The sequence below is a fragment of the Barbus barbus genome (assembly GCF_936440315.1).
Source record: "Barbus barbus genome assembly, chromosome: 47".
Taxonomy (NCBI): Eukaryota; Metazoa; Chordata; class Actinopteri; order Cypriniformes; family Cyprinidae; genus Barbus; species Barbus barbus.
In genome coordinates, this window is record NC_136725.1 from 1302014 (window position 1) to 1329166 (window position 27153).

At 42.8% G+C, this 27153-nt stretch overlaps 2 protein-coding genes across 3 annotated transcripts in view; one reads left to right on the forward strand and one right to left on the reverse strand.

Annotated features, from left to right (window-relative positions):
* slc12a2 (solute carrier family 12 member 2) overlaps positions 1–4742 on the forward strand; it is a 58669-nt gene extending 53927 nt beyond the window's left edge. For both annotated transcript variants that reach the window (XM_079410167.1, XM_079410168.1), the window contains 4 exons: positions 153–239; positions 735–870; positions 1845–1912; positions 2132–4742. In XM_079410167.1, the coding sequence (XP_079266293.1) occupies positions 153–239; positions 735–870; positions 1845–1912; positions 2132–2267 (427 nt within the window). In that variant the 3' untranslated portion in view covers positions 2268–4742. The remainder of the gene's footprint in view (positions 1–152; positions 240–734; positions 871–1844; positions 1913–2131) is intronic.
* A 2082-nt stretch (positions 4743–6824) lies between these two features.
* Positions 6825–27153, reverse strand: part of fbn2a (fibrillin 2a) — a gene marked incomplete at both ends in the record, with an annotated part of 50549 nt that continues 30220 nt past the window's right edge. Inside the window, 17 exon segments of the mRNA XM_079410599.1 lie at positions 6825–6974; positions 7110–7257; positions 9583–9793; positions 10612–10731; positions 12856–12984; positions 13138–13254; positions 13614–13736; positions 13843–13968; positions 15428–15598; positions 16150–16275; positions 24123–24254; positions 24393–24515; positions 24919–24973; positions 24977–25038; positions 25640–25765; positions 26125–26190; positions 26284–26436. Coding sequence (XP_079266725.1) covers positions 6825–6974; positions 7110–7257; positions 9583–9793; positions 10612–10731; positions 12856–12984; positions 13138–13254; positions 13614–13736; positions 13843–13968; positions 15428–15598; positions 16150–16275; positions 24123–24254; positions 24393–24515; positions 24919–24973; positions 24977–25038; positions 25640–25765; positions 26125–26190; positions 26284–26436 — 2138 coding nt within the window.

Sequence of the window (27153 nt, forward strand, 5' to 3'; positions counted from 1 at the left end):
AGCCGCTGGATCCTCCAGTCATCTGCACAAAACATTTCAGGAGCAATTGAGGAACCGTATAATTGTTCAATGCAAGGAGGCCGTGGTTAATATTGCATGCATTATTTATTATTGCCTGATAAATATGTAATGAGACTCTGTTCTGTCCTTAGCATGGCCACATTGCTCAGCAAGTTCAGGATCGATTTCTCTGACATCACAGTCCTGGGTGATATCAACACGAAGCCCAACTCCGAGGGGTATGAACACACCACACTAATCTCATTACATGAGCTCCCTCCTCAACACTGCTGCACGGTTAATTGTTTGTGGAATGGGCTAGTTTTGCATTTGGGGTCTTTTCATTCATTTGTTAGCTAAAAGCATGGGAAAATCCATTCAGAAATACATAATAATTCTTCGAAAAATCTGAATGTACTCAGTTTAGTTTTAACCATGGCTGGATGATGTGCACAGACAATGCCTGGCAGTTACTTAGAAAACCTCTGAGCAAGTATCCGCTTCCACAGAGTTCAGAAGAGGCGCGTGCCCTGTCTGCCACAGATCACAGTTTAACACCTGATTTCATAACTCTCGATCTTGTGTTTGACGTCAGTGATCGATAAAAAACATTAGATCATTTTGAAATGGCTTCGTGATTTGGATCAGGATTCCCACCCCGATTATTAGCATGTTTCTGAGGGAAGGTTCCACTTCAGTGTTCTCAGCACTGACCTCTTGTGTTTGTTGTTCAGTTTGACAGAGTTTGCTCAGATGATCGAGCCATATAAGCTGAGAGAAGATGACATGGAGCAGGAAGCTGCTGAGAAGCTGAAGAGCGAAGAGCCCTGGAGAATCACAGACAATGAGCTGGAGCTCTACAAAGCCAAGGTCTCAACACACACCTCCAGTCACATTCATTCATGAAGCACATTAAAGATGATCGATCAAAGCAGAGATGCTGAGAAAGCACAGCACATGAGTACAGGAGCTCTCACGCTGGTATGGGATTTGATTAGAGTAATTTCCAGGTCTGAATAAGCTTGGAAAAAAGAAAACAAGTATAGAGGAATATTTGTGTTTCCAGACTATTGCCTCCATTCTGTTCTCTAAAATATAAAGCGGCTTTTCTAAAACTAAATTGATCATACAAGCAGAGTGTTTTTGTGGTGTTTGGAGCCATGGAGCCAGTGCAGAAACAACAGAATTTTCATTATGCACAACGGTTTGTCTTTACCATAAGCGAGTCTCTTTTAAGCTTCACTAAATCAATGAGTGTGAGCCTTTGCTTCACAACCAGACAAAGGGACTCTTCATCATCTATTACCAAATAAACCTACTATATAAATTTAAAAACATTGTTGCTGGGCAAAATATGTGAACCTCTCAGATGATCATTTGAGGAAGGCATTTCAATTAATAGGATAAAAACCAGGAGTGTGTTCATCAGATCAAAAGGGACCCAAAATTGAGCCCTGTGGTACCCCACAAGTGATGAATGCAAAGTTTTAAAGATGAGTACATTACCAGGGGAAGTAGCACATTGCTGTGAGTTCTGTTGAAGAGCAGAGTGATTGAGCGTATCCAACAGACCCAGAGCAACACACGATTCTCACTTAGGTCATGTTTGCTCAGGGCTGATGGCTCTACGGCTGCTGTGTCTTTTTACTCTTAGCAGAAAGAATGACGTTTTTAGAAAGTTAAGTCCAAGACTAGCTAGAAAGCTCCTGACTCAGTGGCGTGAAATGATGGTATGTAGAAGCGCTGTTTCCTGTTTCCAAATGCTTGTCTGGAGAGTTTTTCTCGGCTGATAACAGATACAGAGACTTCAGTCTTCCTGCTAATTGATTTGTTTGTTTCCTCAGAGTAACCGTCAGATCCGACTGAACGAGCTGTTGAAGGAGCACTCGAGCACAGCCAACCTCATCGTCATGTAAGTTACAGACACCAGCGTTTCAGTGACTCTTAAAGACGGTCACTTACTGCCACCTACTGGTTTCGTGCTGTGACTGTAAGAGAGAGACTGTTAAATCAGCTCTTATGGAGCACTGCTCAGTGGTCAGTGTGTCCTGAGGGTGAAGCGATGTTTGAGAGAGGTGTTTCCAGCCAGCTCTGATATTTTGTGTGTGTGTGTGTGTGTGTGGTGTAACAGGAGCATGCCGCTGGCCAGGAAAGGAGCCGTCTCCAGCGCTCTTTACATGGCCTGGCTGGACACACTATCCAAAGACCTGCCGCCCATCCTCTTGGTGCGCGGGAACCATCAGAGCGTCCTCACCTTCTACTCGTAGAGCGCTCTCCGACGAGCACAGCACCTCAGACTGATGATGATGATGACCATGATGATTTTAATGATGCTGATAGACGTTTCTCACAGAGCTGAAACAAACGGACTCCATGCCGCAGCGCTCTACAGGAAAGATCATCGTTTGGCGGTTTCTATTGTCCTCAGCTCACAGGTTTCTGAGCACACGTTGTTACACTGATTGTTGTTATCATTGTTATCATTACTATGACTGTCACAACTTTTTGAGTTGTGGATTTTTTTTTTCCCTCTCTTTTATAATTTGCTCTTGATGAAGCAATAATCACCTCATTTCTTATTTTCTCACTTTGAAGAAAAACACGATTCTTTGCAACACTTTTTATAGCCTTGTGGATGTGCCTTCCTGTGCAATCAGATTAAATTCTTAAACTTTTCCCTGACTGGTGATTTATAACGAAATAGATGTAGGCTGCTTGTTTTTATTGGGTTTTAAATGTACATCTTCCTTGATTTTATCACATTTTAACGCGAGTGGACTGAGGTTTCCACCGTGCCGCATTTGAAAACACTTTTTCACTTTTTTTGTAGACAGATTTTTTCCGTTTGTTTTCTTTTTTTCCTTCAGAGTTTTACGTCTTCCTTTTTAAGCATTGAATGAGTTGTGGAGTTTAGCGCAGCGTCCCTCCGTGTTCAATGATCGACCTGAACTACAGGGTGATTACAATCATCTTTCAAGTAGTCTGATGTAAAAAAGTCCTAACTTTAACAGAACTATATTAGTTTTCCCTAGCGTGCAGTCGAGTGGATTTTGGTGTGATGGAGAGAGGCTGATGAGTGTCGTCTGAAAGGATCGGACAGCTCTTTCTCCTTCAGACAAACTAACAATCAACCAAATAAGAGCGAAGCCCTTAAATCACAGATCCTGCTACAGACCAGACCTTTGCCTTAACAGATGAGGGGATGATTGTTTTTACTCTCTGGCTTGTTGATCGACTGAAGCAGAATGTTCTCCAGACCAGAAAGTCCTCCCATCTTCACACTCTGTCCGTGTTATAAAGCAGTCTGGAGTTGTAGATGGAGGTCGGGCTGTTTCAGTGCGTTTCACCGGAGATCTCGAGATGTGTTTAGTGTGTGGATTGAAGCTGTAAGAATGTATTTGGTGCTGAATGAAACGGATGTGTTCCTCTATGCAGATGGACTGCGTGCGACTCGTTGAAATCGTGCATCTAAACTCAGGATTGAGTGCCGGGTTCATCGTTAGCGTTGGAGACTCGCTCGGTTTTTCTTCAGAGCCGTGGAGAAACCGATGCGGATTCGCTCTGTTCTGTTCCTGAATGTTTGTCCGGTTGACTCTTGTGATTGAATGCTGGGATGTTTGTCGTATGGCCCATCATGCCTTAGTTTCGAGCTATAGCTAAGCGGAGTGTTGGTGCGTTAGCCTCAAGTGTTTGCGTGTCCATCGCGTTCTGGCTGAATATGACGCGTCCAGGTCTTGGTTTCGTCACGCTTTGACTTTGTTTCTAACACTAGTTTTGCTCACAGGCTCGGTCTGTTGTGCTGTCACAGGCCCTGCCGTCTGTGTACCTGAGAAATACTCCACGTGATATAGTTAGAATGAATATATTATTCATATTTATAGTTCTCAATATAAAGTAGTATTTAAAGTACGCTGCATGTGAGTGACGCTGACGGTACAGTCTTACCTGTTCTGTGTTTGTATGTTAGTGTGGCCACAGCACTCGTCACCTGACCACGACTAAATCACCTGTTCTCTTGAATGATTAAGATACTTGTATATTATATGTAGATCTAGAGAAAAGAGAGTGTTTCTCCCTGATCTAGCTGCAGCTGTAGGTTTCCGTTCGGTGAGGAGCTGTAAAAGCACCTCTCTGGTGTTTCTGGAGAAGCTTTTCTTTGTCCTCGGCATGTCATGGCGTTTCTCATCCTGCAGATTGTGTTGCCAAAGTCGGTTTCATGCTCTCTCGTTAGCTTATTGCTGCGTGTCCAAACGAGTTCCCACATCGAGGTCAGCCAGTTCCAGCTCTAGTTCACACTATACTTCCTTACCAACTTGTAAATATCATTTAACCTAACCAGATGAATCAAAGGAGTGGAATAATAACGGCAAATTACTACGATGAGAAATATTTCAGGGTTTTTTTCTTTTCTTTCTTGTGTTACAGTAGTTTTATGTGAATTATTTTTCTTTAGTTGTTTGTCTAGTCAGCAGGTTCTCATCTTTGGTCTCATTTTTCAGTGTTTGGTCACATTTCTATCTTTTATATGCCTTTTAAAGATGTGTCTTGAGCAGTGGTTTGAGTTTCCTGCTGAACCGTGAGGTGGATCTGATCGACGGATGGCGCTGGAACACTAATGTTTTGATATACTGTACTGTTATTTGTCACATGTATGCTTTTTTCTAACATTTTAACGGTTAAGGGTATCAATGCTTTGTACATCTTTATTGCAATATATAAATAAAGTGAAATGATAATCAGTTTCTGTTGGTGGTGAGCATCTCTCCATTCAGTCCATACAGTGCATGCTGAGTTCATTTAGGCCCGGATCTGGAGCTCAAGTCTCTATACATCATCTTAATGGTAAAATGCAGTAGCTAGTGCTTTAGTTTAACAGTCTACTCAAGCTCAGCTTACACTGGAGGGACTGTATCGTCCCTGCTTCAGAAATCATGATGAACACAGTGAGTGACTGATCTTTACTGTGCAAAATTGTATTATATTAACTTGATGACAGTAAAATTGATACAATGATGAATAAAAAAAAAAGATTTTCAGCTGTTAATTGAAATATCGTCAGTACGCAAGTCTAGTCGTCAAGTAATACAGGTTTTTAGTAATTTGGCCTATGCACCGGTAATCACATTTTCTCAATTATACAGCATGAAATAAATGCTCAGAATATTGACTTGCCTAATGATTCTTACATGAAAATCCTTTATGCATCTCAAAAATTCGAGTTTGGTTTACACAAATTGTTGTCAAATGTGAACGGTTTAAAAACAACTGTATATCTGAAAAAAAAGGTTGAATTTTTCAACATTATTGCTGTTGTTTCCCTGACTGTGATGCAATCCATGTTATATAAAGTGCCTCACTAAAGACCACTTTTGACTACTAGTGCCAAAGGAAATCATCTTCTTGCCTCATTAACATGAACACAGCACCACTGTTGCCTGCATGAAACAGTCAAGACCTCCAGTTTAGCAGGTTTAGATACTGTCTGATAATCTACAACCCAGTACAACTTACAAAATATTTAATAAAAGATTTCACAAGTCAGAAAACTTCATATCAGAAGAACCATCATATTTGACTCAATCCGATGGAGAATGAAATGTTTTGCAGCAAGATTGTATATGTGCTTGTATGCTTGCTCTATAAAGAGAAGTGTGTGTAACTGTATTGGCATTATGATGCATGGTTTATGAGTACACCTCTGATTTGGAATTTGAAAGGCTTAAAAACAAACTATGTTTTGTTGAACTTGAAAAATGTTCTATGAGGGTTAAGGGATAGTACAGTATATATGATTAGATCTGTGTGTGAGAACACTTCACCTACTGGGCAGGTATTTAAAGCAAGATGACAATGGGTGTATCCAAAATGCCCCCTATACTCTTAAATAGGGCACTATTTGAGGGGACAGACATTTTTAGTGGTGTCTGAAACCATAGTCGATGTTCTCAAGTGCACTCATTCAATCCCACAATGCACAGCAAAAACAACTGATGTACACTCACAGTGCATTATGGGTATTCTCTAGCCATAAGCCATTGGGTGTTTCTCAAACGGAAGACTGCATCCTATGAAGGCTGCATTTCTCGGCTGCCACGTCATCAAACGTCGCTGAAGGCCATCTCAATCGGAAGGACCCTTGAATCGAAGGTAGCCTTCGTTTCTTGTCCTTCATTCAGCTGAAATTGAAGGATGCATGCGACCTTCAATCACCCACAATCCTTTGTACCCATTTCATTTCATGAAAATAAACTGACCAAAAACGAGTCATTAATGAGCTTGTCTGAAAACATTCTTTTTGTCTAACATTTCATAATAAATTCAGACATGAAAGGATAGATGTTATTTTTTGTTTTGGTGCAAATGATTCAATAAATAAGCTGCCAATAACTTAAGCCGCGGGGAGACTAAACGGCTTTCTATTAATGCAATACAATGAATCACAGCTAAGTAATATAAAGATTTGTAATACAAAGTATTTTTCCCAAAACTAAGTTTTGTTCGTATTTTTGTGTCATGGCGGTGAGGGCGGGAACATATGTGACGTAGCCACGTGCACTTACTAGAGCGATCTTCTAGCGTTATATGCCGATGAGGACTCTAACCTACAAGACTCTGAAGGACTGAACTAGGAAGGAGTTGCATTTCAACACTCATCGAGTCGCCACCGTATGAATTGCCGTGTCTTGCCAGAAGATGGCGACCGCAGCTAAATCATCCATCCACTCATTTTACGAAGCAGTTGTCCACAATATTGGTATGAATTCATTGTAAACCGATTATTAAATTGTTTTAATAAGGTTTATACATAATTTACATGACAGAGTTCAAGATAAAATGGTGTACATGACGTCTTGAGCAGATGCTCCAACAGCAGGCAGCAGCTCCAGTATGGCTTCATTGGGTTTGAGTTGTGAGCGATTGAGAAGTAATATCAGCGGCTGATCCACGTCCACACTGGCCAGACTAACTCCCTCCTGAACAGAAGAATACTATATTACATTCATGAGGTGCAACGAACTGACAACCACACGCAACATTCATTTAGAAGAGAGAAGAAACTACCGGTCCAACACATCTTTAATGACGTTCTTGCTTTTAATGTCTTTTACCAGACTGAGGTTTGAAGAGTGTCTTCTCCTGACACTTTTCTTCTGCAGTGGCTGCAAAACGATTGGACAGCAGGTTTCAGGAGAAAGACCGTTCTCCTCTTCTGGTCCAAGCCCAGCACCTCCAAAACCAGCAGCAGATACACAGTTCCTGCAGGAACAATCACTCATTCACTCTCACGGACAGAAAGGATGGAAATACAAGATCAATACATCACACAAATGGTTGCTTATGTGAACCTGCCAGCTATCCAGCGGCTGATTGGCGAACGCATTAGCTTGACCACCAAAGCCACTGGAATGAGTGGTGGACATTAGGGCCTTTCGCACCGCAGGAACCTTTTCAAAGTACCCAAACTAATTGTTGAACTACCCACTTTTTGGCGTGTTCGCACCACGGGAACTAGGAACGGTTTTAGTTCCAGGAACTGAAGTAGGAGCTAATTTAGGTTCTCCAAACGCAGAGTAGGGTCTAAAACAGTTCTAGGAACTATCCGTGACACGCCATGATTTAAAACACCGTGTAAACATATACTGTGTAAACATTGTATCATACTGAGGGCATTTATAAACGACTTAGTCTACGGCGTTTTGTGCTTCTATCAGCCTCAATGAAATGTAGCACTGCAAATTGTCATTGGAGATTCTTTAGTCCTCCTTTCCGTTCTTTCAATCGCTTGACGTATACGTCGAAATTCCATGTCCATTATTGTGAAACCCGTGAGACACAACAAAAACACAGCTCCGATCACAGCATCCTCATCCTCCTGTTGTTAACGTTGTTCTTCTTTGTTTACGTTTTTGAACGCCGCGAACAAATGACGTCACTGTCGTCCGGCTTACGTAACTTCTTAGTACCCACCGTGGGTGAGAATGCAACCCTTTAAATGGTACTGGGAAATAGTTTGCGCAAAATCGTCCCAGTACTTTAGTACTGTACTTTTAGTTCTGGAACTAAAGCAGTGCGAAAGGCCCTATAGACCATAAGAGCCCAGACTGAAAATGTTTTGGGAAGAAGGCCTTAAGTGTGACTTATGTGCATCAGGTGTAATCACATCTAACTTGTTTTTGGAGCCAGATTCGGAGCATTGAAGTGAAGTGACGTATGGCCAAGTATGCTCTGCATTTAACCCATCCAAGTGCACACACACAGCAGTGAACACACACCCGGAGCAATGGACAGCCATATTGCTGCGGCGCCCGGGGAGGCTCAAGGGTCTCACCTCAGTCGTGGGATTGAGGGTGGAAGAGAGTACTGTACATTCACTCCCCCACCTACAATCCCTCGAACCCGTGACCTTCGGGTTACAAGTCCGACTCTCTAACCATTAGGCTATGACTGCCCCCCAAGGTAAGTGGGGATGCCGGGAATTGGATCCTTGTTAGGTTCAGAAAAATTCACAGTGTGCAAAAAGAAGGGCACACCATCTCAAGTTCCTCCACCAACTCCACCTGCTGCCCCATGATCTCAGAGCCTGCTGAGAGGAGCTCCAGCACTGAACCAACTGGGCTCAAAGGGCACTGGTCACAGTACAATGCAAAGAGCAGCCATTTTAGGGCATACAGTTTCCCTGTGGAGGGAGCTCTGTTTTTGCATTTCCTGTTTTTCACTGCTCGAGAATTTCTGTCCAATGAACGGATGACCTTAGCACACCTGTGGTTTTGTTTACAATTTCTGGTTCACTTGCAAAAAGGGCAGTGTGAAAGCGAACCACACCAAACAAAAAAAATCTACATTGTATTTGTCTGGAGCAAAGCAAGTGAACTAACGGACTTTCCTGGTGTGAATACACCCTAAGAGTGAAACAGACAAACAATACGAGAAGGATATCACAGTAATTCACACAACTACAAACAGACACTGATCTTCCTGAAGACACAGCAGCTAGGGATTCCATGGCCTTTTATGGTCTAGTTGACGCTACAATCCAGACTGATGTGTTTTCACACACGTTCCCACAGCATCAACACCATGATGCACATCGAAGTGCCACTTTGAAACGGAACTGAAGGCTCAGGACCATTTTTTTTCTGTATCATGACAATTTCCCTTTTCCTGTATTGATGATTATGAGAATTACAAAAATGTTCAGATGCATAAATTTCTTTCATTGTTGTAATATAGTATTTTTTTACCGCATTACACAAGAACACTAATATTTCTTGGGAAAAAAAGATCAAGATCCTAAAATCAGTAAATTACATGAAGTAAAGAAAATAAGGTCATGATGTAAAATAAATATTATCGGTCCACTCCTGTGAGAAAAAAATTGGTGTAAAGAATTATTCAGCCAGGTTTCAATAGATTTGTGCAACAACTATAAAATACATAGTTCAATAATTTATACAATATAATGAAATCCATTATTGACACTCACTGTTTGAAGAACAGCTTTTAACAGTACAGCTAGTGCAGACCGAGCACTGATGAGTAAATCCTCACGTGACGAGTAAGATGGTTTAGCAGACATCTCACCCCTGTCCCGCTCTGTAATACCCCGCTGGACAAGCGCACATGAATCCTCCCTGTGTGTTTGAGCAGCCGTATCTGCAGGGGCTCGTGAAGGACACACACTCGTCCACATCCTCACAGCTAGTGGACACGGGGTCAAAGGTGAAGCCAGATGGACAGCCACACTTAAAGCTGCCTAATGTGTTGAAACACGAAGCTGACCCACAGCTGTCATCTGCAGCACAGGAGGGGAGAGAAGCAGAAACAATCAAACCTGCCTCTCCCACGTGAGTACCACGGCTCAATGTGTCTGAAGCACAGCCACTAATCACATGACGTGTGTGTGTGTGTGTGTGCACTTATCCACACTGGTTCCAGTGCTGGTGCTGTGTGTGTGTGTGTGTGTGCACTTATCCACACACTGGTTCCAGTGCTGGTGCTGTGTGTGTGTGTGTGTGTGTGTGTGTGTGTGTGCACTTATCCACACACTGGTTCCAGTGCTGGTGCTGTGTGTGTGTGTGTGTGTGTGTGTGTGTGTGTGCACTTATCCACACACTGGTTCCAGTGCTGGTGCTGTGTGTGTGTGTGTGTGTGTGTGCACTTATCCACACACTGGTTCCAGTGCTGGTGCTGTGTGTGTGTGTGTGTGTGTGTGCACTTATCCACACACTGGTTCCAGTGCTGGTGCTGTGTGTGTGTGTGTGTGTGTGTGTGTGTGTGCACTTATCCACACACTGGTTCCAGTGCTGGTGCTGTGTGTGTATGTGTGTGTGCACCTACTTAACTATATTTTGGGGACAAATTTGTTGAGGTAAACCTGACAAAATCTCCAAAAACCTCCCTTTGGGGACGTCCTCATTTGAAAAACGGGTTTAAATATTAACTAAAAGTTTTTTGAAATTGTAGAAATGCACAAAGTCTCCTGTGAGGGCTAAGTTTAGGTGTAGGGCAATAGCACACAGAGTTTGTACAGTATAAAAACCATTATACCTATGGGATGAACCCATTTAGATAGCGAAGTAAACGTGTGTGTGTGTGTGTGTGTGTACTGACCCACACACTGGTTCCAGTGCTGGTGCTGTGTGTATCCCTCTGGACAGCTGCAGCGGAAGCCACCCACAGTATTCTGACAGCCGAACTGACAGCTGTGATCAACCGCACACTCATCTACATCTGACCCAGACAGAGACAGCAGTTCAGCTCACAAACTGCACACACACCTGTAACATTCAGGCATGCTCACATATTCCCATATGGCCATTTGTTTCTGGCTAAAATATATTTTAAATATATGTTATGAGTAATGAAGCTCAATTAAATATTGAATATTTTTAAAAAACATTTAGTTTCAATCTTCATATACCAAAATGGATTTTGGGGACAAGAAAATACCTTTTCAATAATAAATAAATAATAATTCATCACATTTATATAGTGCTTTTCTGGGTACTCAACGCACTCTACATTGTGAGGGGGATCTCCTCGTCCACCACCAGTGATTAGCACCTGGATGATGAGACGGCAGCCATAAGGCCATGAGTCCCAAATTTTTGCATTTTGACACAACATGAGGTCGTATTTATTTTACAGTCACGTTTACACACTGCCTCCAAAACTTTAGTCCATCATAAAAAAATTCAGATCAGGTTTGATTTTCTGTGTTTTTCACATCCGTAGAAAGCATTTTGAGAGGTGATTTGACAATTCAGAGCCACTGTACAATGCGAATGCCAAAATCCAGAATGGCACAAAGCACCATAAAGATCCTTGCACAGAAATTGGTGGTCTTCTTTTTTAATATGTGGCTCTAGTATCGCTAGCAAAGCGTGATAATCTCCTTAATAAGGAGGGGGAACTCTCCGTCTTCTCTATAGCTCAGGATCGGATGGACAACAAGCAAGAAGAAGCAAGAGGACAACAAAATCCTCACTGCTTGAAGACTCCATTTAGTACTGTTTTGCAATTTTTTTTCCCCCAATGGATTAATTACTATCCATCGGACTCTGTTTCTGTGCGTGACAACATTTTAGGATAACGAATATGAAAAAAACGCATGCGAAAATGTGAAATTTGAGGCTGTGATGGTCAGAGGCCAATGGGTAAATCTGGCCAGGATGCCGAGGTCACGCCGCTACTCTGTTCGAAAGTCATCCTGGGATTTTTAATGTCGACAGAGAGTCAGGACCTCGGTTTAACCCAGCGTTTCCCAATCCCAGTCCCCCGCTCTGCATATTTCGTATGTCTCTCTCATCATGTACGACGTTTGTTCTATTCGATCATAAGTGCCCTGCGAAGTGGACATCACCGGATATTCCACCATGATTCCAGTTCGAAATGTGTATATGTTCCATTCAAAGGGCATTAAAGTGTGCGAGACATGAATTTAAATTGTATTTATTTACAGAGGTATATGATGTCAGACTCGTCTGAGTGTGAAGATTTCCCCTGCTCAGGGAGTAGGAAGCAATGAACACTGTGTAGGGATAATTTCAATCGGAACACAGTTCATGCACGTAGCGCTCTTCTAACGAGCTGGTTATCTGAATCAGGTGCGTTAACTAAGAGAGACATGCAAAATGTGCAGAGCAGGGGGGTACGAGGACTGGGATTGGGAAACGCTGGTTTAACCTTTCATCCGAAGGACAGTGCTTTATTTATTTATTTATTTTACAGAATGGTGTCCCCGTCACTATACTGGGGCGTTAGGACCCACACAGACCACAGGGTGAGCACCCCCTGCTGGCCTCACTAACACCTCTTCCAGCAGCAACCTAGTTTTCCCAGGAGGTCTCCCATCCAGGTACTGCCCAGCTCAACCCTGCTTAGCTTCAGTGGGCAACCAGTCCGCTGCTGGCATTCACAGGCTTACAGTAATCTTACAGTAGCCTACATTTAAACTACACACAAAAGATGGATGTGGTGAAGGAAAACTTACTACAGAAGAATTGGTAACACTATTTTGATGGTCCCTTTTGAACATTCTGTTGACACTAAGTAATGTTGCAACTACATGTCAACTAACTCTCAGAGTATTAGTAGACTGTCTGCTTCATATCTGCTAACTCTTTTTTGTGATGGTCTCCCAACAGACACTCTACTGACTGTAAGTAACTTTGCAAGAGCATCAACAACTTCTAACCCTAACTCTACTAATACACTACTAACACTCTAATGACAGTTAGTAGAAATGTAGATGCAATGTTACTTATAGTCAACAGAATGTTACAGGGACCATCAAAATAAAGTGAAAGTGAAGAATTCAGTGAAAACATTTGAATCACACACACAGAGCCGTACCGTCATAGCTGAGGCCGAGAGAGTCCAGACTGAAGCCCTGTGGACACTCACAGCTGAAGCTGCCCACTGAATTCAGACAGACGCCCCGCTGGCCACATGGACCCCCCGCAGACAGGCACTCGTTAATATCTGAGTGAAGACAGAAAGAAACATCACAGGAGGTCACACTCCCCTGACTGACGTACTGCTTCAATGTAATTTGTAATGCTTGTGTTTTAGTCATGCAATGATGTAGAGATTCCTGCTGGTGTTGTCAAAGGGTCATCTGAAGGTGTGTGTCACCTCTGCAGGCCGCGTGATGCTGGCTGAAACCCGTCGGACACTTGCAGGTGAATCCACCGATGGTGTTGACGCAGGAGAACTGGCAGTTGTTTCGTCCGCTCTGACATTCATCCACATCTACAAATCAAACCACTGCATTCCCTCGGTAAGGGCAGCTGGACATCTCAAGGACATCTCAGCACACAACGGTCTAAAACGGCTTACTATGATGCTCAGTAAATGAAGCAGACTGCTCTGTCATCAACTAACAATTCATTCCTCAAAGACATCACCGTTGCTGTATCAGACACACAATGCATTCATTCATATCTATGAAGAAAAGATGAATAATGATATGCCAAAGCAGTAACGAAGCATTAACTCTAACTGAACATAACTAAACACTGGAAAACCTCACATTTCTGAGACTGCTGTGTAGATCTTGTGTTATTCAGAGAATATTTGTAAGATGAGAAGTGAGTCCTCCTCGTCTTCACCTCTACAGGTCCTGCTGTCGTCCTGCAGCGTGTAACCCCGTGGACAGGAGCACGCATAGCTGCCCTCCATGTTCCAACAGATGAAGTTACAGGGCTTCGGGGACATACCACATTCATCCACATCTGACAAACAGTCACACAGTCATCACAAGGAATATCCAACTATAATGCTCCTATACCTCTCATGGATTTGAATGAGTGAGTGATATAAAGTGTGTTACCGGCGCACCGACGCATGTGGTTCCTGCAGCCGAGGCAACATATCCTGGCTTACAGTGGCATCTGTAAGAGCCCATGATGTTGATACAGATGCCATTGGTACAAACACCTGGAATCAGCTTACACTCATCTATATCTGTGGGCAGAACAAAGAGCTTTGCTGACAACTAAAATCTTAAAAGATAATCTCACATACTGTGATAACAGGGATTTCTGACAAATGAAGCACACAGGGAACTGACTGATTGAAATGCTACACACACCCGCTGCTGTCCCATACTAAAATCAGAGATCAAAGAATGTCTCCTATTTTTAGGTCTAGGACTTTGAGCTAATGACCTGCCCTACACCCCACTTATTCTTTATTTTTGTGGGGAATGTAACTGTTCACGAATGTACTGCGACAAGTGTGCACATTATGTGTAGCTGTCTATGTGTGTTACACGCACCTTCTATGAAAACGAATTTCCTCTCTGAGGACAAAAAACATTATCTGTCTATCTATCTTATGGTGCTGCCTGTATTTCTTTGGATTTTAAAATGCATCATAGTTTCAGAGTGTTTAAAGCTGCAGTCTGAGAGTTTTGCCTCTTTGTCGCCATCTCTGTTTGAAACCTGCAATTGCAGTTATTTGCAGAATTATCATCTTTACATGGGTTATGCTCTGGCACGGCCAGATATATAATATAAATATAATGATCGCTTAGCTCATATCACATCAAACCATGCAAATTATTGCTGTCATACTTTGTTCTCAAATTCTTCATATTAAAAACATCAGCAATGCGTGACTGAGTATATTAGCATTACCTGTAGTTTTCAATTTCTGTACAGTCTATAGCTGGGTCTCCTTCTTTATGTTTACAGACGTGACGTAATGATGCAAAGACGAATGGTGGCAAGCTCGTATTTCCCGCAGAAACTTACCAATTCCACTCAAATTAGAAAACATTATTACAAGCTTTCAGCTGTGAATCAGCTTAAGGAAAGGAGATAGTTTTGAACACTGGCTGGATTTGTACTTTCTCATAATTTGGATTTGGATAATTTTCAACACCACCCCAAAAAAATTAAATAAACCAAACTGCAGCTTTAAATAAACTATTGGTAAGGGCTGCAATGCACCAAACAGTATGATTTGACATTTATTTGAGGAGAACTGATCCTGGTTTCTCCCAAGGTTTTTTTCTCCATTCTGTCACCGATGGAGTTTTGGTTGCTTGCCGCTGTCGCCTCTGGCTTGCTTAGTTGGGGACACTTCATTTCTAGCGATCTCATCGACTTGATTGCACAGATGCTATTTAAACTAAACTGAGCTGGACGATGACATCAGTGATGGACGATCACTGAATACAATAATGAAATGCCTTTAACTGAAAATTGAGTGTTTATTATTGTCCTTCTGCATTATTACCACACTATTTTCCTATTTTGATATTGGAAAGTTGCTTTGACACAATCATTTTAATTTCAATTATTGTTAAAAGCGCTATATAAATAAAGGTGACTTGACTTGATTTGACTTGACTTTAGGTCACTGCTGCTATGTCTGCTTTAGAAAAGCTGGTCATGAGTGTGATTTTCAGCATCTGCACCTGTTCCGTCAGTGGTGTAGACGTGACCATATGGGCAGAGTTTCTTGTAGCTGGCAGTGTCAGGCAGAGGGCAGAGCTCACACTGGTCCCTCCACCCACGGCCTCCGTTACAGCAGCACTGAGACCTGCTGACAGGAACACCACTGCTGGACCTCATCTGCTGTGCAGAACCTCAGTGAAACACAAGCCTCTCCTGTAATCTGAGAGACAAACATCACAGCACTCATCGATTCACATCACAATAGAGACTTACAATGCACAATAACACAAAGTGAACACACGCATCCAGCAGCACAGCACATTTCATTGTGGCCAAATGGCTTTCTGGGAGAAATCAGAGTTTAAAATTGCCCTGCGAGCCCATTCGCTACACCATAGATCTTCAACCCCGATCCTGGGGACCTACTGTCCTGCAGAGTTTAGCTCCAACCCTGTGAGTTTTCCAGTGATGCTGAAGAGCTTAATCAGCTGGTTCAGGTGTGATTGATCAGGGTTGGAGCTAAACTCTGCAGGACAGTAGGTCCCCAGGATCGGGGTTGAAGATCTATGGTGTAGCGAATGGGCTCGCAGGGCAATTAAATAAACCAATTTATTTGCAGGACAGTGAGTCCCCAGGAGCACAGTAGAAGCCCTAGGTGTTTCATTTCTTTTTAATATCACACACCACTAGTTGACATACAGTATGGTCAGCTTTACATTTAGAGTCGAGAAAGAGGTTTTACCAAGACATTGCGTGCCTGTAGAGTCCGCTTTGAATCCAACGTCACATTCACATGTGTAGCTGCCCACAGTGTTCACACATCGACCATTCTCACAAACCCCAGTCCGAGTAAAGCATTCATTTTCATCTGTAAAGAGGAAATATAATTACAAAAGTAAATGAGAATGAATAAAAGAGACTTTCTTTTCCATTCTAGTGTGATCAGTATATTGTTGGATGTATAGGTGATTTCAATGTGCATACCCGACCCTGCATTCCTACATCCACTAACCAACCCCACAGTTCCCTCTAATAATTTTAAGCAGTACCCTGTTAGACATGTGTCTGTGTGAAACGAAGTAGCTACCGATTTCAGTATTGTGACGTATTTCCAATTGAAACAGAATATTGAATAGAGGGCAGCTTTTTATTTTAGCAAACATACAGCAAACTAATGGTTGGAGGGCGTGGTGTGAAGTGTCAATTTTGATTTTATGTAGACTTTAATGTGTGGAACTAATTGTGACGAGTGGGGCGGGGCCGAGAGCCGTGGGAACGGAGTGAGACCAGTGGAGTTAATGATAATGAGTGACACCTGCACCACTCACCGGTCTCGAGTCCCACGGAGGAGCTCCGGAAGGATAAAAGGACCAGGAGAGAGGACCAGGCCTGGACTTTATTTTGTGTGCAGCAGTCATCCGTGAGGGGCTGCCGCGTTAATTTTGTGTTTGTTTATTTTTATTAAACTTGATTGAATGTTCACCGGTTCCCAACTCCTCCTTCCCGTTCTACATTGGTGCTGAAACCCAGGAGGAAGGAGGGACACGCTGTCAGAGAGCCCTCGCTGCTGAGGGTGATTGCGGTGCTTACGAGGTCGGGCAGCATGATGGAGCGGACACTGCCAGTGGCTGCCTGAGGCGGTGGTGCTGGAGCAATAGAAAATCGGGTGGGACTTAAGGCTCGCTGCCATGCTGCGGGGTCGAGGAGGGGTGGCTGCCGTCCGAGAGGGACCAGAGGAGTCGGTGCCATTCGCCAGGAGGCGGAGGAGCGTCGGGCCGTCCACCAAAGATGTCCGGTACCATCGCATGGCACCGTGAGTGAAAGCTTCTCAGCTGGTTGAGGACCAAGCGGCAGTGTGTCCGGGAAGCTGACCGAATTCTTTTTTTTTTTCCTCTCTCCCCTCTCAGTGTCTCCTCATCCTTCCGTCTCCTTTTCTCTCATCTCGTCTGTCCTTACCCCCAGGTACGCCACGGCCACCATGATCGGCTCCCCCCGGGAGTAGAGCGCAGTCTCGGGAGTACCCCCCGGCCTGCGAGGGGCGATGGGGGTATGTGACGAGTGGGGCGGGACCGAGAGCCGTGGGAACGGAGTGAGGCCGGTGGATTTAATGATAATGAGCAACATCTGCACCACTCACCGGTCTCGAGTCCCACAGAGGAGCTCCGGAAGGATAAAAGGAGGAGCTACAACAGTGCAAGACGAGAGAGGACCAGGCCTGGACATTATGCTGCGTTTTGTGTGCGGCAGTCGTCCATGAAGGGCTATCGCTTCACTTTTGTGTTTGTTTATTTTCATTAAACTTGATTGAATGTTCACCGGTTCCCGAATCCTTCTTCCCGTTCTATGAACTGTGTTACATTAATATACAGTAGTCAACATTTGAAGTGGATCAAAAAAGTTAATCAAAGTTGTCCTAAGACAAGAAAGAATTTTGGTTTTAGGTTTTAGGACAACTTTGATGAAAGGTTGTGATCCACTTCAAATGTTGACTAGTGTATATTTCATTATGGGGACTAAGATTCTGGTAGGGCATAGGGCAGCCTTGAGGTTATGGTGGTGCCCATGTCAACTGCTTCAAAGTCATATTTATTGTCATTTTTTTTTGTCAGAATGATCACTTTCATGTCGATTTTGTCAAGTCACCTTTATTTATTTAGAGATTTTAACGATACAGATTGTGTCAAAGCACTTAACAGTATCAAATTGGAGGATAGAGTGTCAGTAATGTATAATAATAAGATTAAACTCTCAATTTTCAGTTAAAGGCATTTCATTATTGAATTCAGAGATGTCATTGTCTAGCCCAGTTTAGATTAAATAGTATCTGTGAAATCAAATTGACAATAATCGCTAGAAATTAAGTGTCCCCAAAGTATGTTTGCTGCATATATTCTGTATATTACGCACAATCCCTTGCGGTGTGAAAGTGGGTATTTGTTACAGTTCTCTATTGACCTTTCATTAAAAGAAAAATGGTAAGGAATGCAAGCTGGTAAAAGGTTGTCAGCATGATTTATTCATTAATATGGATGTTATTCAATAAGATGGATGTCCACTGTGATATTTAACTAGTTATTTCTTGTTACATTTTGCGGTTTTATGTTTTTGCTTAAATTCTGAAAAATGTCCGTTCAAATGCTTTACGTCATGTCTCATCTGCTGCACGTCTCTTCAAGACCTACAGCAGATGCGGCGCCATCTTCGGACGCCATCCAGGTCGCTCCGCTAAGATTGTGTTTTATTTACTTTTTTACTTACTTTTACTTTCTCTTTTTACACATTTCACGTCGGCACTGATCACCTATAACAAAGAAACACTTTTGGACATTGGAAGCCGCTACACTAACCTGTTCCAGGACACTTTATCCACGAATGCATCATGGCCTCTGGAGATTCTTCGGAATGCGGAGATGAACAATAACCCCCCGAGGTGAAGGATCAAGAAACACCGTGGGAAACGCACTGGGATTCGAGACAGTTTCAGGAAAAGGGCTCATAGTCCTCCTCTTCAGAGCATTCTGCTTGTAAATGTCCAATCCTTGGAGAATAAGATGGACGATCTTAGAGCCAAGATTAGTTTCCAACGGGATATAAGGGACTGTGACATCCTGTGTTTGTCAGAAACATGGCTTTCGTCCTCGGGCCCGGACACTGCTGTAATGCCAAGTGATAACTTCTCTGTTTTTCGGATGGACAGAACAGCAGAGGCCGGTAAATCCAGGGGTGAAGGAGTGTTTCATGATTAACAAGAAATGGTGTGATCCCAGGAATATCAACATTCTGTCGCGTTCCTGCTCGCCTCATCTGGAACATCTTTCCATTACTTGCCGCCCATTTTATCTGCCCCGGGAGTTTTCATCGATCATTGTTACTGCTGTGTACATTACACCACAGTCAGACAATTCTTTTTCTTGGCTTTGTCTAAGCTTCACGCTGTGCTCAGCGGCTACATTAACAAACATCCTGACGCTGCCTTTATCATCGCGGGAGACTTCAACAAAGCTAACCTCAGACAGGTCATGCCGAACTTTCATCAACATGTATCCTGTCCAACTAGAGGACCAAATACACTGGATCACTGCTACACTCAGTTCAAGAATGCCTACAAAGCCCGCTCACTACCGGCTTTTGGCAAATCGGACCATGCCCCCCACACGCACTGCCGCGTGTGGCTTACAATGAGGCTCTTCTGTCCGGGAATATGAGCGAGTACAAAGCATCGTGCTATTCTCTTCGACGCGCACTAAGAGCCGCCAAACACAGATACAGAGAGAGAATTGAGTCTCATTTCCAGCTCAATGACTCTCGACGGATGTGGCAGGGACTGAGGACCATCTGTGCCTTCGGAAACAAATCCTCCGACTAGGAGGTGAGAGCAGATCCGTTGCTGGCCGACGAGTTAAACATCTTCTACGGCCGCTTCGATTGCAACTGCGGCGGCGCGACTCTGCCGTCCAGTGCGTCAGGAAGCAGCAGGCAGAGCAGCGATGATCCTGTAATCACCGTGTCGGAGGATGAGGTTCGGAGGGCGCTAAAGAAAGTGAACGTCAGGAAAGCAGCCAGACCTGATGGGATAACCAGCCGTGTTCTGAGGTCCTGCGCTGATCAGCTCGCTGGTTTATTCACTTCTATCTTTAATGAGTCCCTTGCTACCTCCGTGGTTCCCACCTCATTCAAAAAATCTGTCATTATCCCTGTGCCAAAGAACAATAAACCCTCTTGCCTGAATGACTATCGCCCAGTTGCCCTCACATCTATAGTCATAAAGGTTTTTGAGAGCTTGTAAAGAGCCACATCTGCTCCTCCATACCTGATACTTTGGACTCTCTTCAGTTTGCCTATCGCCCCAATAGATCTACTGACGATGCCATCTCTCACGTCCTCCACTCTTCCCTCACACACTTGGACAGCAACAATGGGAATTATCTAAGGCTGCTATTCATTGACTATAGCTCAGCTTTCAATACTATTGTCCCCATCAAGCTGGCTTCTAAACTCATAGACCTCGGCCTAAACTCCTCACTCTGTGACTGGATTCAAGACTTCCTCACCGGCAGACCTCAAGTGGTGAAAGTTGGCCAGTTCACCTCAAACTCCATCACTCTGAACGTAAGAGCCCCACAGGACTGTGTCCTGAGTCCCCTGCTCTACTCTCTCTACACGCATGACTGCGTGTCCTCTCACAGCTCCACATCTATCATCAAATTCGCTGATGATACTGTGGTTCTGGGCCTCATCTCCAACAATGATGAGACCGCATACTTGGATGAGGTAGAGAGACTCACATCATGGTGCCGGACAACTGTCTCTCACTGAATGTGAGCAAAACTAAAGAGCTGATCATGGGGAAGTCGTGGCCTAATGGTTAGAGAGTCAGACTTGTAATCCGAAGGTTGCGGGTTCAAGTCCCCGGCTGGCAGGGATTGTAGGTGGGGGGAGTGAATGTCCAGCGCTCTCTCCACCCTCAATACCATGACTGAGGTGTCCTTGAGTCCCAACTGCTCCCCGGGCGCCGCAGCATAAAATGGCTGCCCACTGCTCCGGTGTGTGTTCACGGTGTGAGTGTGTTCACTGCTGTATGTGTGCACGTTGGATGGGTTAAATGCAGAGCACGAATTCCGAGTATGGGTCACCATACTTGGCTGAATGTCACTTCACTATCATTATGGACTTTAGGAAGAGACAACAGCAGCCCTACACTCCTCTTATGATCAGTGGGACCCCTGTGGAGAGGGTGAGTAGCTTCAAGTACCTCGGTGTAAACATCTTCGAGAACCTGACTTGGACTACACACATCCAAACACAGGTTAAGAAAGCCAGGGAAAGACTGTACCATCTGCGACAGCTGAGGAAATTCAGGGTCTCACCAGCAATCCTGAAAACTTTCTCTTCAGGGACCATAGAAAGTGTATTGACTCAGTGCATCTCAGTGTGGTATGGAAACAGCTCCAATCAGGACTGCAAAGCACTACAGAGAGTTGTGCGCTTAGCTGAGCGCATCTCAGGGTCTGCTCTCCCCTCTCTGCAGGACATCTACCTCAAACGCTGCAAAAGTAGAGCTGTCAAAATCATCAAGGACTCTAATCACCCTGGTAACCGACTATTCACTTTGTTTCCATCTGGTAAGCGTTTCCGTAGCCTGATGGCAAAAACTGAGAGACTTAGGAGGAGCTTCTTCCCCCAGGCCATCAGGCTCCTAAACTCTAACTCTGTGTCATAACTTCACTTGACTCCATGTAAATATCAATATATCAATAAGCTATTCATAATTTTTTCTACCTCATATTGCTGCTATTTAAATACCCTGTACAACTTTTTTGCACATTCTTTTGCACATTCCTCTTATATTACTATTTAAGTCAACAACATACTGACCTGCACATTTATATTTACATTTTTTTATCTTTTATTTTATTATTTTATTTTTTTCTACTTTCTTTTTCTCAATATTTGTATACTATACAATTGCACTGTCCTTGAAGCGGACCTGACTTACATTTCACTGCTGGTTATAATCTGTATAATTGTGTATAAAAATCTTGAATCTTGTAGTTAGACCAGGGTTCCTCAATTAGTTTTCACAGAGGACCAAAATGTTTGCTCTTGTTGTTGTTGTTGTTGTTGCCATTAGTCTCTTTCTTTTCAGATTCAGTCCGTATCCAGATCAGATGGTGGATCAGCACCTAGAGACGACCTCTACAGCCCTGAACGTCAGCGGAGATCAGGACACCTAGATGAACCCCAGAGACAGATCCCCAGTGAGGACCTCGTCACCTGGACGGCCATCGGGACAAGACCACAGGAACCAAATGAGTCCTCTGCACAATCTGACTTTGCTACAGTTGGAATTGAACTGCTGTTTCGTCTGGTCAGAGGAGAACTGGCCCCCCCGACTGAGCCTGGTTTCTCGCAAGGTTTTTTTCTCAATTCTGTCACTGATGGAGTTTTGGTTCCTCTGGTTTGCTCAGTTTGGGACACTTCATTTCCAGCGATATCGTCTACATGATTGCCCAGATACTATTTAAACTGAAATGAGCTGGACAATGACATCATTGAATTCAATAATGAAATGCCTTTAACTGAAAATTTTGTGTTTAATCTAGTCATTTTACATTATTGACACTATTTTCCTATTCTGATATGGTGCAGTTGCTTTGACACAATCTGTATTGTTAACAGCGCTATATTAAAAAAGGTGACTCGACTTGCTGCTGCTGTTTTTATTGGTGTAGTCTGTTTTATTCAAACAATTATGAACATTTTTGTTTTCAAATAAGAACTTTGCCTGTTGAATAAATGAACAAACAAAAAATCTGGAACTCAATATCTACCATGCAGGTCAACTGGTCCTGCTCATCTGGATCTCTTCTCTCCACTTTCCCTAATTTCAGGTTCCATTATTAGCTCTGTCAGCATTAATATTTTTATACTTAGATTTTAGGGGGGTGTAAAACTGTAACTTTGTGTTCCAACCAGACATGACTGGACGTGATAAAAGGTACTTTTACAGCTACAAGCTTCTATTTTCGAAACGGTTTCTATTTTCTGCTACGTCATGACTGAAACAACATACAGTACAAACTATGACAGTGATAATCTCAGGTTATGATTATGTGCTTTATTCAATGTTACAAGTTTTTAATGCGAGTTTGAATAATATTTTCCGTGACCTTTATAGCCATACTTAAAAGCAAAAACAGATATTTTACCTCAGATCTTGAAAATAAATTAAAGCAAACTTGTGGTACGTTAAAATTGTTAACTCAATGTGAACCAACTCGTGTATTCCATAACAAAGATGGTATCAGTCACTCACTCAAAATTGTTCAGTCCATTCAAATTTGAATCGTCTGTTTATCCGTGTCCACTTTTCTTTTCTTCACACTCGCCATGTTTTCGCTGTCAAATCTTGTCTACACCGGATGCGACAGTTGTCGTGTCGTACTGCGTGCCCCATCCCGTATAGACAGCATCACAGATTAAAATGAGTTCTATTGTATTTTGTCGCACTGCGTCGCATCGCTTGCGTCCGGTGTAGACACGGTGTCAGATGTCGCTGTCTGATGCCACATTATTTGAAATTAGCAGGGGCCAAACATTTTTCTCTCACGGGCTGGATATGGCCTGAGGGCTGCCTATTGAGGAACCCTGAGTTAGACCTTCAACTCTCATCTTGTTGCAGAACAACAGACCCAAATCTATGGATCTACCAGCAGCCCACCTCCTTCTCCTAGAGGACTAGTGAGCTTTTAGATCTTGCTTACCAAATCCACTACCTGACAATTTCATCTGTTCATTACTCCACACTGGTCTCAATGCTCAAACGAACGCACGCCTGCCTAGGGTTGGTTCTTGAGGGACCTTGTGTGAGTATGTGGAGTAAGTACATACAGGAGTGGAGATCCCCCTTCACAGTGGGTGTAAACCCAGTGGAACCTGTGGTTTTTCTGTCTTCCAGAGAGTTTTTGTTTTGTTTTGTTTTGTTTTGACTGATGCAGTTAGATCCTCAGCTCAACTTTCTCCTTGTGCGTGTACCGACCCGTGACAATGCAAGGCTTTCAAAGCTAAGTTCAATTTAAAATGGGTATGAATGATAAAATATACAGACTCGTTATCATTTGTAAATTCAACATTTTTTTTACATCAGTGTCTTTGTAAACATGAACAGCAATGCAGATCAGTTCAATTAAATTAGATTTTAAAAACAGATTTTACCTTGACACACGTCGTCATTCATTCTGCGGATCATCCCAGCTGGACAAACACACATGAAGGTGCCAATTAAGTTGTTACACTGCATTCCTCTGGAGTCACAGCTATGAAGATCATTTGCACACTCGTCTACATCTGAACACAAGGGAGCTCAGTGACATCAAGTGTGCATTTTTAAAAAATACAAGTATGCATTTACATTAATCTTGTATATTACAATCACTTAGGGTTGGAAAGTTTCACTCCAAATAAATGATTATTGATAAGTTGTACCCTGACACATGCGTCCATCTTCTCGCAGAGTGTAACCAGATGGACAGCTGCATTCATAAGCCCCGAAAGTGTTAATGCAGCGAAACACACAGAGCAGAGGATTCTGACTGCACTCGTTCACATCTGGACAATCAGCAATGACACACAATCAGTCAAAGACGGACACAACAACACGTCCTGTATGAAAGGTCCCTTAGGCTATATTTCAGATATAATAACAGACTGAATAATTACTGTATGCAATAATAATTATATATGGACTAAGCAAATTTTTAACTATTTAATGATTTACTCATTAGCAACAATAATGGCATCTATCTGAATTATCTTCATTTGAGGGATTATCACAGCAAATACTGAAATTGGTAATTTGATTAATTAGCATATAATGTAATTAATCCAGGTAAATCAATTGGCAGCTATGTCAAATATAAAAACTTTTTTTCTAATTTAATGATATCATACACATCAATTCACTGAAGCTGGTTAAAGAAAGATGTCTCATCAGATGATTTTGTCAGATGACCTTCACAGCTCATCATTGGTCCAGGCTCAAATCCCTCCTCACACAGACACTCAAATCATCCAATCACATTTGAGCACATGCCGTTTCCACAGGGGTTTCCCACCGAACACTCATCAGTATCTGCACACACAAAGAACAGAACGCTGTTAGCTGAACAGGTTGAAAATTCAAACTCTCAATAAACTGTCAATTGGCTGATAGAACACCCAGAGGAAACCCACACCAACAAGAACCACGGCCCCCTGGATTAGCAAAATGTCAAGCTAATACCACTGGAGAAGGGATCTGCATAATCTCAGCCAAATTGCAGCTAAAGTGACTTGAAGTTATTAATTTTCAATGAGAGTTGCTGATTTCTCCATCAATGTTTGTGGTGGTTGTGGGCAACATTGTACACAATACTGTCTTGTATGTATTCTGAAAAATAATCCACAGTGTAATTTCAACAGTACATCCAACACAACTACATAGAGACGAAGACCTGGCAATGAAACACAGAGAACTGATCTTAAATACATGTGATAATTAGACACACACCCTTGAACATAATGAAATCAAATGAGTAACGATGATAACAAACAAGGAGCGGGAAACAGTGCAAAACACAAACAGAGTTCATGGTGGTGTGAAAAATACATTCAATGATGGTGCAAACAAAAGTACTTTTAAAGTAAGTTTTAGAAATGTTTTTGCTAAAAGTTACAGTTCAGGATTCTCTTACCATTACAACGTGTTCCTGTGTAGTCAAGCATGTAGCCCATGGGACACACGCAGCGGAAGGAGCCATCCATGTTGATGCAGCGTCCGTTCACACAGATCTCTGGATTCTCCACACATTTGTTTAAGTCTGAGACACACAGTGATGTAGTACGGTCAGCCTGTACAGCAGGGGTGTCAAACTGAATTCCTGGAGGGCCGGAGCTCTGCAGAGTTTAGATTCAACCCCAATTAAACACACCCAATCCAACAGGTTCAGTTTTGTGCACTCTGGGATTCACGTTTCATGTCTACTCAACAGACAACTTGGGTGTCTTAATTCTCAGAACAGTATAGCAATATTACATTATTATTATTATTTAATTATTTATTTTACAATCTCTAGGACACATCAACTCTTCACACAGTCTTCCTTTCAAACTTTCGGCTTGGTTTTCTCAGCAGTAAAACCTGTTATAACACAGCCAACAAGTCCAGTATTGTCTTTACCCACACGTGTGTTCCCAGCACCAGGAATGACCCCATGGCCAAACGGACAGAGATCCTGAAATGCAGCTGTGAACACACACAACATGAAACAATGAGAAGGACTTTGGAGTGGTGTTGTGGTGGTGTAACTGATCATGAAGGAGATGAGAGCTCTGGTACCGTCCTGTTCTTTAGGGCACAGCTCACAGGGGTCGCCCCAGCCCTCTTTGGCCATGATGCTACAGCAGCACTTGGCTTTGCTGGTGTTAAATGCCTGTGGGACAAAGCACTTGCCGCTCTCAAAGCGTGTGAAACAGAAGCTCTCTCTAGTGTCTAACACAACAAACAGTCAGTGAGTATTATATAAGGAATGACAATGTTTTGTTTGAAGACATATTTCATATTTGTTAATACTCTTGTGTGTAGAACTACTTCTTACACACTTTTAGAAACAATATGATTTTAGAAATCCTAAAGGAAGATTTGAATTTGCTACTGTATGCAGTTTTTGGAGAGAGAGAATGAAAAAACTGTCATGCAGCAAAGTCAGAAAACGCTCCAGTTACTAATGTAACCTTGGTTCCCTGAGAAAACAGGAATGAGTGTTGCATTGAATCCAAGCGGCAACCTCAATGTCAACCATGTCTCTCTTTTGAAACCAACACGGAAGTGACTTAAACTGCAGTTCATCGACTGGCCGCTAGAGACTGGCTCCAAAAGGGAGTCAATCCCATAGACAGCCCATGTTAAAATGCCTTTACAGGACTTTACAGGACTTTTTTTAAACTTTACAGGAGAAAAAAAACATGTTTACATCCTGGTACAAAAAGTGGTTTTGATCTATATAGCTAATTTTGCCCTTTATGACAACTGTGAGGGGGTATTGTTTTTATAACTCATCCGTTTAAATTATATGAAGCCTTAAAGTTCTGCATAATTAAGAGCGTGGCCACTTGAGTGACCGGTGGATTGCTACTACCGTCACTACCGTCGCACTAGGCGGTGTGGTTTCAGCAACCAGCTCTATCCACATTCCACCTCTTTGCCCAT